General features: G+C 36.3%; 1 protein-coding gene across 1 annotated transcript; it reads left to right on the top strand.

Moving 5' to 3' along the window:
* Nucleotides 1–5,016: 5,016 nt before the first annotated feature.
* On the top strand, nt 5,017–5,752 carry LOC116178322. The gene is made up of 2 exons (XM_031497786.1): nt 5,017–5,691; nt 5,733–5,752. Exons 1-2 carry the CDS (start codon nt 5,211–5,213, stop codon nt 5,750–5,752), a joined length of 501 nt encoding a protein of 166 aa, XP_031353646.1. The 5' UTR covers nt 5,017–5,210.
* The last annotated feature ends 8,124 nt before the right edge of the window (nt 5,753–13,876 follow it).

The following is a 13,876-nucleotide window of genomic DNA, read 5'->3' as shown; positions in this document are numbered from 1 at the left end:
CCTGAGATCACAATGTCAATTAAATTTTAGGGGTTGTACCTACCTATTGTGCTGTCAGATGGAAAGATTAGAGAGTGAGCTTTACAGAAAGGAAATAGGATACGGACACACAAAAAAGAAAAAAATTTACGTGGTACACCACTGGCTTAATCGAAAATATATTAAAACATGCAAGTTCAAAACAGCAAACAAATCACTATGATTATCCTGAATTTTTTTAATCTTAGTCATAAAGTTAAATTTCCACATTTATTTACGGTCCTTACTTGACGAGCATTTTCTTACTCAACGGAAAATTTCATTTTACGACAGAGTTGAATCGAACCAAATTTGAACAGCGCACCGCATAGGATTTGCTGCCCTTTCAAAAATTGAAATAGATACATTAAATTCGATTGAAATCTTAGTTAGGCATTAAATCATCGGCAGCGAAAATAGGAACTTTTCCCTTTTGTAGGAGAAACCTGTTATGTTCCGTTGTAGGTAGTAATAGTAAATCGAAAACAGTTGTTCTTAAAAATTTGATAAAATCAAGTTGTAGAAAATAACAATTTGCTTGTAAAGGGTCCATTGTAAATAAAATAATTACAAAAAAATAAAAAATAAAATAGTTTTATATTTCATGGTGTAATTTAACTAATTTCATGGTGTAAGGAAAGGAACTGTTTTCTACCAACTACTGCCTTTCTTTCTGTCCGCCTTATCATAAGAGGGGGGTTGAGGGACGGGGAGGAGTGGAACTGATAATACCCTTCATGGTACTCTAAGGCAGTGTTTTTCAACGGGGGCCAGGACGTATTTCTGGGGGCCACAAAGGAAGACAGAATATTGGTAGGCCACGGAAACTTTTCAGTGGGCCACGAAAATTCATCTATCTTACTGAAATATTTAAATGAAATAAATTTACCAAAAATGGTCAGTACAGTATGAAAGAACAGGGTCTCTCGGCACTGAATGCATTCCCTTTCCCTGTTTTTATTCCATTATTTGTATAGAGTTTTTATTTTGTTTTATGGGTAATAAATTATATATTATTACAAAAATTATACCACAATAACCCATTATACTTGTTTGTGATATCACAGCTTGTACCTTTCCTAGAAAGCAATAAATCCTAATCACAACTTTAATTGTTTATAAATGGCAAACGCACAATGCAATTGATAGAAACGATACCGGAAAATGTTTGTTATTTTTTTCTAACACGACTACACGAACTTATAAATTTATAAGTTCGTGCAAGACTACCACCCCTTTACTGCCTACTAGGATTCTTTTTCTGTAGAGATTACTTTTTCTACAACTTTCAAAGACGCATTTTTTTTTAAATCAGCGTCAAAACTAAATGAGCTTGAAAATGGTTTCTTGATAACTAAAAAATAACAAATTAATTTTAATCTAATCTAAAATGTTACAATATTGAAATGCCACATTTAATGACCTATATTCTGTACATTTTTGTGCGGTCTGGGAAAGACATAAATGAGTTTTAAAACATGTATAAAGCTACTAAAACTTCAAAAATTTCTCGGGGTATGACCCCCCTCTCCAGGGGGGGATTCCATACCCCCGGGTCTAACGCGGAGGGAGGCCACAGAGATAAACATCATTCACAAGTAGGCCACCAGTAAAAACAGGTTGAGAAATACTGCTCTAAAGAAAGCTCTCAACGAAGGGAATTATTTTTTACGGACCAGAGTCCTCTTCCTCGGCCTCTTATCGTGATCGGATATTTTCCCTTTTATCTCCAGAACGGATTGTAGAACGAGGGTAGGTCGTAGGTACTACTCACAAAGGGCGAATGGGACGTTTAGAAGAAATATATCCATTGGTGATATCAAACCTTTAAGAGCGAATATCTAGAAAGCGGTTTGTCGGAGGAAAGTACTCACAAAGGCAAAATGAATCGAGCGGACGAGACATATCTATTGGCGATGTCGAAGCTTTCAGTGCAAATATCTGCAGAATGGAGTGTCGGAGGATTTTGAATGCATGCCAGGCGGTCTTTAAATGTTTATGTGTAGAGAGCCTCCTCCCCTTATAACCCAACCATTTACTAAGCTATATATGTTAAACAAAAATGTGTTTTATCTGCAGAAGGGTTGTGCACAATTTATACTTGTTTATTTATTATTTTTATAATATCCCATTTATGGCTGTCATTTTTCAATTTAAGTGTCTTATAAAAATCTGCTTTAATCCTCAAAAAATGTATACTTGTTTCTTATCGTTTATGGAGGACATTTTCTACAAAATGATGACCATTTCTTTCTTACAACAACGAAGAAGATGAATAGTTGAACAGTATTGATATATTTTTTAATTTCAATAAAATTATTGTATTATAATGTTGTTTATAAAAAAAATAGATATTTTTCTAATCTGAGTTGTGATTTCATACAGGAAAAAAACGCCCTGTACATATGATGAAACATGCTTGCTTCCCCTTTTCGAGCGAAAATGTATTAAAATTGGTTTACACATGACAATAATAAGTCCATCATTCGAAACACTTCATTAGAGGTAAACAGTACTAAGTCCGTAAAACAAAAATTTTTGATAAAATTTCAAAATTCGATCGTACATATGTAAACTTACTAGTTATAAGTAACATGGTTCTTCATGATGAAAGTAATCAAATGTATAGATTATTCCTTTGTGCTTCTTATAATGTGGTTTTCTGTAAACTTTTGAATTTGTGACTTAGTAGACTTTACCTCTGAGGTACAGACATGCATTTTGCCTAAAAATTTGCCGTGATATCGCCAGTATGTATGTATCAAAATTTATTACCAAAAATATCTATTACTTTTTTCCTTTGAATGATTTTCAAACGAATATCGACATACATTATATTTAAATGTTGAATTTTTATGGAGAAATAAACAAACGTTGATAACTCTATCCGAAAGCGTCACAAAAAGTCCGTATACGCTTAAAGTAATCTGTGTATTGACCTCTACAAAAGTTTATGAAAATCTATAAAACAAAATAAAAGTTGGAGCATCCAAATTTCCGGATTTTCCGTTTAAAATTTCAGATAAAATCATGTTATTCTGTTCCTGCTTGTTTCTTACCATAGTGGTGGTGGTAAGAAACTAAAAGCGTGAGCGTGAGTTTATTTTACTTAATGAAAATCGATATTATACTCTTACATTATTATTACATAAGTGTGAATATGTACCTACCTACAATTTGCCAATCTGATATTATTGATTGTATATTTTTGTTATTATCATCCAAAAACAAAAGTCGCTTTCATTAGAGTAATCTTCACCTAAATCAATAATTATGTCATTTACGCAAATATCAAGAACATCCTCCTGATTCCATAAACTAGGATTTCACCCTTTTGAAATGTTCGCATGCACTTGTTTACAACGCTTGCTTATCTACAAACTTGGCCCGTGTGCCATTGCTTACCAGAATCACTTTATTGAATAATTCTCGTATAGATGCAATATATCCTTTACCTCCTCCTTTACCCATATGTTGCTTAACTTCCACGTCTTAAACTACAAAAAAAAACAATTTAAACTTACTAAGTCTTGCACAATTTTTACAGCAAAGTACAGCTATAACTAGAATTAAATAAAAGTCATCAATTATGTGCCTATTTGTCACAAAATTGAACCAGATTTATTGATCATATTGATGATTTAAAAGGTCACTTTACAGAAATGAAACTTTTAACACTCCCTACCTTCTTTATACATCTACAAATGAAAAACTGAAAAACCTCCCAACCCCATTTTCCATGGTTTCCTTCGATGTTAAAAATTTATTTCCCAGCGTCCCTACCACTGAGAGTGTCAATCTTGGCTCCAATTTGCTTAACCGTGTCACATTTAACTGACGACCAGGTGGTTTGTATAAAGTCCGTCCAACAAAAATTTTTAAAATTCAATAACCTCTTCTATTCCCAAACAGATGGTTTGGCTATGGGTTTCCAATTTTTCTCCTTTCCCCGCCAAAATGTTTATGAATAACGTAGAAAATGAAGTTATCAGCAAATCTACTTTTTTTTAAACCACATTTTATTCTGGGATCGTTATGCGGATGACATCCTTTGCTTCCAGGCAGCTAACCAAGAACTTGTCAATATCTTTTTACAGGGGCTCAATAATATCCACCCGAATATTTCCTTTATCATGGAATCTGAAATAAAAAACTTTCAAAAATGCGCTAAAAAACTGAAACAAAAACACCCAGAAACCACAATAAAAAGATGTAAGCCTTTTCTAGAGCAAGTAGGTAGTTGTTCGCCGATGGTGACAATTTTGCTGGTTCAAAGTTTCAAATACATACATCTATAACCCCCTATTGCTGCTAGTTGTAGGTACTTTCACATTATTTTGCAAATCTACGTTCCTTTCGTTTCAAAGCTCCGGAAATAAGCAGCACACTGGAAGGAAATGTGAATGAGTTGCAAACGGAAAACGTAAAGGATTTGGGAAATGAAGAGGCGGGACTAATTAGCAAAAAAAATTGGGAACAAAAAAGAAGCGATTTCTAAGAAAAAAAATTAATTAGAAATAAATGACATCGTGCAGAGTACATGTAGCGAAACTCGTCTTTAGTGAGCTTTAATTCCATCAGGAATGCAAAATATCAAAGTGGCAAAATTCGTAATGGAAATGTAGACGATTGTGATAATTTAAATAACAAATTACCTAATTCTTATGTAACGAAAATTAATTAATTCTCAAGTATAAATCACACTTAATTCATTTTATAACTACATAAAGGAGAAGTATTCTACCACCTTAATTTGAAGGAAAAACAGAACAAATAAATGTTAGCCTTTAGGATTAAAGTAGCCTGAAAGGGAATTTCCTGGTTGCATGGCAACCCCTTTTAATTTCAGGGTAGAAGGCGTGGTTTATAAGTTTCAATCCAATGAAAGACTTGAATTTACGCGCAGATCTGGTGTATGTGTAATGTATACGTCTAATGTTCCTGTAATGCTTGATATTATGAGGATAATACATTTCAAATCGTTTAGTCTATCAACAGCTTTGTTACCGGTTAGTTCCGAATGACAGGTATCAAATAAAGTGGTTTTAAGTTGCGCTATGTTTACATACCTGTCAATTTGTTTACATTCAATTAAAATTTTTTCATTGAACTTTTCGAATAAGCTTTTACCAGAACTCGCTTTATTTGTGAAGGTGTAGATTTTGTCAGCAATCATTTGAAGTAAGGAGAAAATGTCGCACTACATAAATGAAGCGGCTCACATACTGCACGCGCACCCCGATAGTTCCTATCATCAATCGAAACCCTTAAATATGGATACGAAATTACAAGAAAGTAAGGGATCTTTTTGCATAGACGCTCTATTATCGCGTAATGATGATCGTCCGAATACCCCCGATACATCTCGAAGTATATCACCATCATCCACAAGAAGTAGAAGTCCACCAATTTCGCCGGGAAGCGAAGAAATTCCCCCCACCTCGTTTGTACCAAGGCCGGGACTTTTAAATCACATTTATCCAAATGGTGGACTGTACGGTTACCAAAGTCAGCATCATGTGCAAAGTTCAGCCTTTCACACTTTGGACGGTTCGATGGTTCAAAAGCTTCAAATTCCCATCAATCACCATAGTCCCAGTCAATTGCAGCAAATGCAGTTGGAGTGGCTCGCGCGGACGGGGATGTTTTATCAAAGACTCCCGGACCTAACTGGTAAGTTGATTTACGCATTTTAAGCTTATGTTGGTTGTTAGACGAATATCCTTCTTTCTGAGTAATCCTTTTATTTCCGACAAACGCTAAAAGCTTCACAGTGTTTACCACCTTCCCCTTGGAATCTAGAGTCGGTTCTTGTGAAAACCCTCTCAACTAGAACGTATTTAAAGCTATTGTGAATAAAACTTGAAAAGAAAACTGTTGCGATCGGGGGTCTGTAGTACCGTGGAAATCTATAACGCATGAAATTTTCTACAGTTCTGAAGTTAATATGACACAAATTTGCAAATTTTAAAGAGGAAAGGGGCTATTCAGTTTTTTCGCCCTGTTTGAAAATATAAACCCTATATTTAGGAGAATTTTTTCGAAAACAAAAAACTACCCTTATATGTGATGGTTTTTTTCTGCCCGTCCGTATGTTCCTCAAGTACGAAAAGTGACAGCGATGTCAAATCTTCACCAATCGCTTCCTACCAGTTCTAAATTAAGATTGTATTTTCCATAAGATACCAAAATCATAACTAAATTAACAGTTCTTTCTGCGCTACTGATCTCTATATAAAAACGAGTAAATAGTTTTTTAGAAGCCAATATCTGCATTTTGTCACCTGATTGGGTAGGTCGAAACTCCTCTCTAGACACTTTTTTGGCAATTGACAGGGTGAAAGTCGAAAATATTTGAGGTTTAATTTGGTTTAAACAGGTTGGAAATTGGCATATATCGAAGATTCGATAAAACAGTACCAAATACCTAATTTTACCCAAAATGGTCATGAAACCTTCATTTTCATGCCTACGTATGACGTTTTATGACGGAGGCTGACCAGTCTACTTTTCCTGCCACCTGTCACTTTACCGGTCGCACTTGTCACTTTTCCTGCCGCACCTGTCACATTGCTAAATGTCTATAATGACTCCTGTCATCATTGATAGATTGGCATTAATCAAAAGTTCTATATGAAAATTGAATTGAAATTTAATACAAAACTCGTCAGTAAAATGACGTTACTTGACTCGGATATTAAAGTACTCGGCTGGGGCCTCGCACTTCAATATTCCCTCACCAGTAATGTGTCATTTTCTTGACTTTTATATAAATAACTATCGACCCGGGTCAATTGACGAAAAGATACCCACGATTCATGATTTTTTTCTATGATTTACACGTTTACCACCCTCGTACGTCCCAATATTTACTTTTACCCAAAATCGTCATTCAACGGTCATGTTCATGCCTACTTTATGCCAGCAAATTTTAGTTTTCATGAGAGAGGCAGACCACACTACTTTTCCTGCTGCATGTCACTTTACCGGCCGCACCTTGTCACTTTACTAACCGCTGCTAAATGTCTGTAATGACACCTGTCACAAGTGACAGATTGACATTAATCCGAAAACTGAAATTTTATTTTAAAATACGGTATCGAATAAAGTTTAATACAAAACGCGTCAGTAAAACTACATTACTGGACTCGGACATTATAATACTCGGCCCCATGGAGCCTCGTACTATAAGATTTCCTCGTCAGTAGTTTTCACCCCCAACTTTGACGTAAATACCTATTGTTTTTTATGACAGGTAATAGTACTGTAATAGTTGTTACTTGGTTATAGGATAAATATATTAGTTTCTGCTTCTTCTCATACAGTGTTTTGTGCACTTATTAACTATTAGAGTGCGGCTAGCTGTCAGAAAAACATTAAAAAAAAACGAAACACTGGACCACCATTACCCTTATGTGAAACAGGTGCCCTGAACTGAATTGTAGACGGAAGTAACCTTTAGACATCAAAGCAATAGAGGCGAATACGTCTTATGAGCCTCTTTCTTAGGACCCTGCGGTCCCACTCGAGAGGAAAGTTAAAAAAGCTTTAATTTGATATTTTTTGGTTTCGAATCGTTTACTATTTTATTGTAAATTTAATTACGTCGTCTATTTATTTACAATTATTTAACAATTAATTGACACAGTAATTACGTTCCCGTTTAGAGAAGACTTTACTGAAATATCCGATGACTTTCTCATATGCCCCTCCTGCATTTCTTTGCTTATCAAAATTCTTCGACCCATGGTATAATTATAATAATATATTAATAATAATAATAAATAATAAACTTTTTAATGCCGTTAAATTACAAAATGTAACATTGGCGCGTCAAAACATATAAAACAGTTAATGTATATGGACAGTATACGCAGTAACACAGACAAACAATAACACAATCAAGCTTTTAAATACTCGTCCACCGAGTAGTATGGGTGGTTGAGAAAAAAATCCCGAGAAGCTGTTTTGAAGTGAACATGCGTGCTATGCTTTCGAATATCGCGAGGCAGATGGTTGTACAGCTTGATGCACATGTATTTTGGAGATTTGGCGTACAGAGTTGTAGCGTGATGGGGTACAGAAAGATGGTCCGCATATCGTGTCTGCATGCCACTGTTGACCTCCTTGTTGGTTACAAATTCGTGGCGGTTTAGAGAGACGTATAGCACACATTTATAAATATATAATGCGTGAATAGTCATTATCTTGAGTCGTTTGAACAACGGTCTACAGTGCTCCCGAGGCTCACTATAGCAAATACGGCGAATGATGCATTTTTGGATTTTAAGAATTCTGCTGCTAGCGGGAGAATTTCCCCAGATGGTGATGGCGTATGATAGATGACTCTGTATATGTGCATAATAATATGTAAGAAGTGTTGTTTGTTGCACTTTGTGTCTCAGACAAAGCACCGCATAACTGGCTCTGCGTAGTTTGCCGCATAGTTCGCTTGTCTGAACTGTCCAATTGAGGTTCTCGTTTAAGGTTACACCTAGAAATTTTTGGTTGGTGTTTACGGTTATGTCTTTACCGTTGGACTTAATTTTGGCGTGAGTGCCAGTAGTATGAAGATGGACATTTCGATATATGACTACCGCCCCGTTTTTTCTTCGTTCAACTTCAACCGATTAGTGGCACACCAATCGGACATAGCGCGAATTGCATTATTTGCAGAATCTACTACCGTGTCCATACCAGAACCCGAGATAATTACCGATGTATCGTCTGCGTATTTGCATAGGGTGGCGGTGGTATATTCGAAGGCAGAGTATCCATATCATTTACATAAATGACAAAAAGGAGCGGCGCCAGAGTTGAGCCCTGAGGAGTGCCGACAGTGGGTTTCAAAGTAGAGGAGTTGAATTTAGCAATAACTATGTTGCCATTTCTTTCCGTAACTTCAACAAATTGCGATCTTCTCGATAAGAACGCTGAACGATTGTATCAGTTGCCGGCCAATTCCAACGTAATTCCATAGATTTCTAGCTTCTCCAGCAGGAGTTCGCGATTAATTATCGAAGGCCTTCGATATATCGAAGTAGATGCCCATTGTATATAATTTCTTGTCCAGGGATTCGGAAATATCATTGATAGATTTAAAAAGGCCCGAAACAGTCGATTTCCCCTTAATAAATCCATATGTTGTGTTTTCGAGAATAAGTTGAGCTTGTCAAGGTAATCAGATATTCGTGTCGCTATGCAGGTTTCTATGATCCCTGAGAATACTGAAGCGATTGATATGGGTCGATAATTCCCTACCTGCTGCCGATCGCCCTTCTTATATACAGGAATTACTCTTGTAGTTTTTAGGGAATGAGGGAAAACCCCACTGGTAAACACGTCGTTTGTAATATGGATTAATGGTTTGACAATAGTCATTGCTATACATTTTAATATTTGACCAGGGATTCTTTCTGCGCCAGAAGACTTCCTTTTTGATACTTTATTAATGAGATGGAGAAATTCGGATTCCGAGACCGGTCGAAGGAAGAAGGAACAGGAAGTGCGTCGTGGTATGGATTCATTGTTAGCCACAGTAGAAAATGAGTTGGCAATTGCAGTTGCGCTATCTATGAAATGTTTGTTGAAGATTTCCGCTATTTGGGCGGGGTCTTTAACATTGCTGTTGTTATGCACTATCGAGAGTTCATTCGGTGCTTTTTTGCGCGTGGACATGATACTTTCGTTTATTAGATGCCACACGGCCTTGTTCGGATTGTTCGAATTTGTAATATAGGTAGTAGTCGTTACACTCGCGTTTGGCTTTATCGATTATTCGGCAATACTTCTTTTTAAGTATTTTATAATTGATTAGGACATCGCGATTACCGGTAACTTTCATTTACATACACTAACATAGAAAGTAAAATTCGATGACGCACCAGCAAATATAAAATGAGTAACACTTACTCTATGTACCCATCAGTGGTGCTTCAGGCTGAGCGAGAAGGGGGGGGTAACGCGGGGGATTCCCCCTGGGCCCGGATTTTGAAAAGGGGCCCATTGCATGGTTTTTTGGGAATAAAATTTTTACATCCATAAAGCGTACCAATTTCACTAAAATAAAATATTTCATATTATGAGTCCGTGATTAGTAGAATAAAGTAATGTGGAATAGGTAAGTTTAAGCACAAAAAAGGGGCCCGTGCTTAACAACTCCCCGGGTCCCAAGCTTCTCTCTACGGCCCTGGTGGTGCTTCACAGGAAATTGGAGTGAAACTAACGTGTACACCCCCCATACCCTCAGGCCCCCCGGTGCTACATTCTCTGCAGTACTTATTAGGAGAAGGGTCATTTATAGCCAAGAAAAACATCATGAGGGTATACAACTAAATGTTTTATGGAAGAAAATGTTATCGGTGAATCTGGGGGTATAGAATACCCTCCAGCAAAGTATAATTCGATAAGGCCCGGCAAATTAAAATTCGAAAACATTTACCCTATAGCACCATCAGTACTCTCTTGGGGCTTTACTGGAAATGGTAGTATAACTAACGTGCGCTGGGCTGGGGGGTATTAAAATCCCCCGGTGTTACATTATCCGCTTTACTTATAAGGAGAGGAGGATGTGGTCATTTTTCCCAACAAAACATCGTGAGGCTCTAAAGCTAAACGGTTTGTGGAAGAAAATGTTACTGGGGGTTTTTGGGGGTATAGAATACCCCCAGAAAAGTAAGCCCACCAAATTAAAACTCGGTAACACTTACCCTTTATAGTCCAGTCAAAATAGGAAAATCAGAGGAACTAAAAATACTAGTTTTTCAGAAATGTGTAGGGAGAGGTTCCCTGAACAAGAAAAAATAAAGTCTCTCCAAATTCCGGTGCCGCTAGGGGTAGGAGGGGGCTTTAAACGACCCATTTTTCAGTTTCTCGCTTTTAACTCGAAAATGGTGCGTTACAGTGAAAAAGTTCTTCAGTACAAAATGAAAGGTTATTAAAATTGCTACAAGTTTGGTTATATTTATCTTTACGAAAAACTGAACCGTTTTCGTGCTACCGGCTCCGGAAAGGTGGTAATTTCTAAACAAAATTGTTTTTCACTCACGTTTTTCGTATATTTTTGGCTTCTAAATCCTCCCCCGGTCATTTTAGTGGAAAATCGTCACAATAAAACCTGTACAGCATCCCTATAGTACGAACCTGCTGAAGTACGAATTATCTCCATACCCCATGACTATTCCACGAAGGATGCTTCAGGAAATCTGCTCTCTATGAGGCTTTCCCTGTGTGCATGGATGTAGTGCACCTCAAAACGATTTACACTGTCGTGGAAGGTGGCTTTCTCCTTCACAGAGTCAAGTGGAATGTTGGGACCACTTTCTCTTTCATCTGTGAGCAATATGCTTCTTATATAATAAATCACTATTCTTCCAATTGTGCAGTTGTATTCGATGGGTACGAGAACATTAATACCATAAAACGGTTCAGTTTTCGAAAAAATGTATATAACCAAACTTGTAGCAAATTTAATAAGCTTTCATTTTGTACTGAAGAACTTTTTCACTGTAACGCACCATTTTCGAGTTAAAAGCGAAAAACTGAAAAATGGGTCGTTTAAAGCCCCCCTCCCCCTTCCCCCAGCGGCACCGGAATTTGGAGGGACTTTATTTTTTCTTGTTCAGGGAACCTCTCCCTACACATTTCTGAAAAAATTGGAACTAGTATTTTTAGTTCCACTGATTGCCCATTTTTGGTCTAAATTGACTGGCTAGTATAACTTGAGGCGCCACAAATATTTTTATTTCTTTGAATGATTATGTTAAAAAAATTTATTATAAACCCCTGTTCAAATATACACCCTCGCCGTTTTGGTTTTATCAGTATTATTCAGTACAGTGTTGCATTTTGAGGGGTGTATAGTTTTGATTCCTTCACTTTTTTTTTTAAATTAAATTAATCCTATTTAGTACAGTTCTGCCTTTGGTTTTTTTGTTTTTTTACACGTTCCGCCCATCAGGGTATTACGCGTTTTTATTTCGGTCAGTTTATTCTCGGTGCGGTTTTCTATGTCTGACAAATATTCTCTCTGTATACTTTTTTGTTTTTTTATTTGAGTTTTTGTTAATATTTTCCTCCATGCTCCCGATTTGTGTATTACTAATTTAGTTTTTTACACTGTATACGAAATTCTCTTTCTTAGTAGACTTTGATTTTTTGTAGATGCCCCCCCCCCCCCACACGGTTCTTCATTTCCGTGATGGGTACTGAAATCTTTTAAATTTTTTACTTTTTCTTGGATTATTAATTTATAGTTTACATTTGTTCCTTTTTATAAATTGATTTTAATTGTTCTCTTTCTTTTTGATGTTTTCTTCTAAAATTCATAATTGTTTTTATTTTTTTTGTTGGCCATTGTCATCTATTCCATTTTTTAACTCAAATTTAATTTTGGAATACTTTTGTCGCTAATTTCTAATATTTTTAGTAAGGTTTTTCTATTTCATTATTAATTTCTTGCTTTGTTAGCATTTTGGAAATGGTATTAAAAAAAAAGGTACCTATTTTTTTGCTAAAATTTCGATTTCACTATTAAAAATTATAGCTACTTTAGGTATTTTTAATTCGTAGTTCTTCGATATCAACCCTATAAAAGCCTATACAAGTGTACAGGGTGTTTAAAGGGTCGGAAATGGAGAATTTCGGTTAGCACCTCCTAAAGGCACTTTTTTTCGAAAAATCTTAATCTAGTATCATTATAGCACCCTAGATGTAGAAGCTACAAACGACTACTTTCTTATTTCTTATGTGCGCCATATTGAATTTTTAGAGAAAGAGATAGAGGAAAAAAAGAAAAACGTATCTCACTCTATACTATGCAGTGCTAGATCTTGCTGAATCAATATGGCAATGATGGCGATGTATTCAAATGAATTTCTTTTTTTGTCCTCTATTTCATTCCGTAAAAAGCCAATATGGCGTCCATAAGAAATAAGAAACTAGTAGCCTGTAGCTTCTACATCTAGCGTATGATGGAAATGATCATAACCGTGTAGGCTACGGAAAATGAAAACGAAATTCGACATTTTCAGTTTTAGGTGATACGTTATTTGAAACATTTTTCAAAAATTTTTAAATTTTTGTTATTCAGAAAAAGGAGCAACTTTGGCTCCATTTAACCTATCTCTCATCGTTACGGAGATCCCAATGGTTAGCCACGAATTTGAAGCACCCTGGACCAAAGACCTTGTAGGGCAATTTCCTCGCGAGGGTGCAGTACGGATTGGAAAGGGGCAAATTTTTCATGGGAAGAATATTCCTTGAGGATGGAAAATCTGAAGGCCCCTATTCCGGTGCATACTTTGATGGGGAGAAGCTCCCCGCGAGTATTCTGAGGGTGATAATTGCTGGGTTAAGTTAGCACCCCGAAATCGGCACCCCAATTTGTTACATCCCCAAAACATTGTCCTCGAGGTTCCAGGGTTTTATAAAAAGTTAATATACCGAGGAAGAAGGTGCGAGGAAGATTTTTTTGTATAGATGCCTATCGTATCAGCCTTATCAGCAGGGGGTACAGCTGTGAGTATGGGTGTTTATTTGGGGTACGTGATAAGAAAAGGTTTGAAACTCTGGTGTAGAGCAATCGACAGGTTAGCTGATTTATTTCCAACCGTGAATATAGTGGGAATGTTCTGCATTTATTTATTTGCTTGAATTCCAGCTTATTAAAGTTAGGATTTCTACAGTCTCACATTCAAGATCAAAATCAAATTTTGTAGGCCATTTTGAACTTTCAGGTTTTCCCAACGTTATTTTAAATTTCCAGCGGAAGAGGTCACTTTCCAAATGGACCTGTTTTGGAGAATGTGGGAAATTTCATGTTCCAGTTAGGATTTCAAATTTTAAACCCAACCTCATA

Source organism: Photinus pyralis, unplaced genomic scaffold (assembly GCF_008802855.1).
Source record: "Photinus pyralis isolate 1611_PpyrPB1 unplaced genomic scaffold, Ppyr1.3 Ppyr1.4_LG8, whole genome shotgun sequence".
Taxonomy (NCBI): Eukaryota; Metazoa; Arthropoda; class Insecta; order Coleoptera; family Lampyridae; genus Photinus; species Photinus pyralis.
This window is presented reverse-complemented; position numbering and strand designations above follow the sequence as displayed.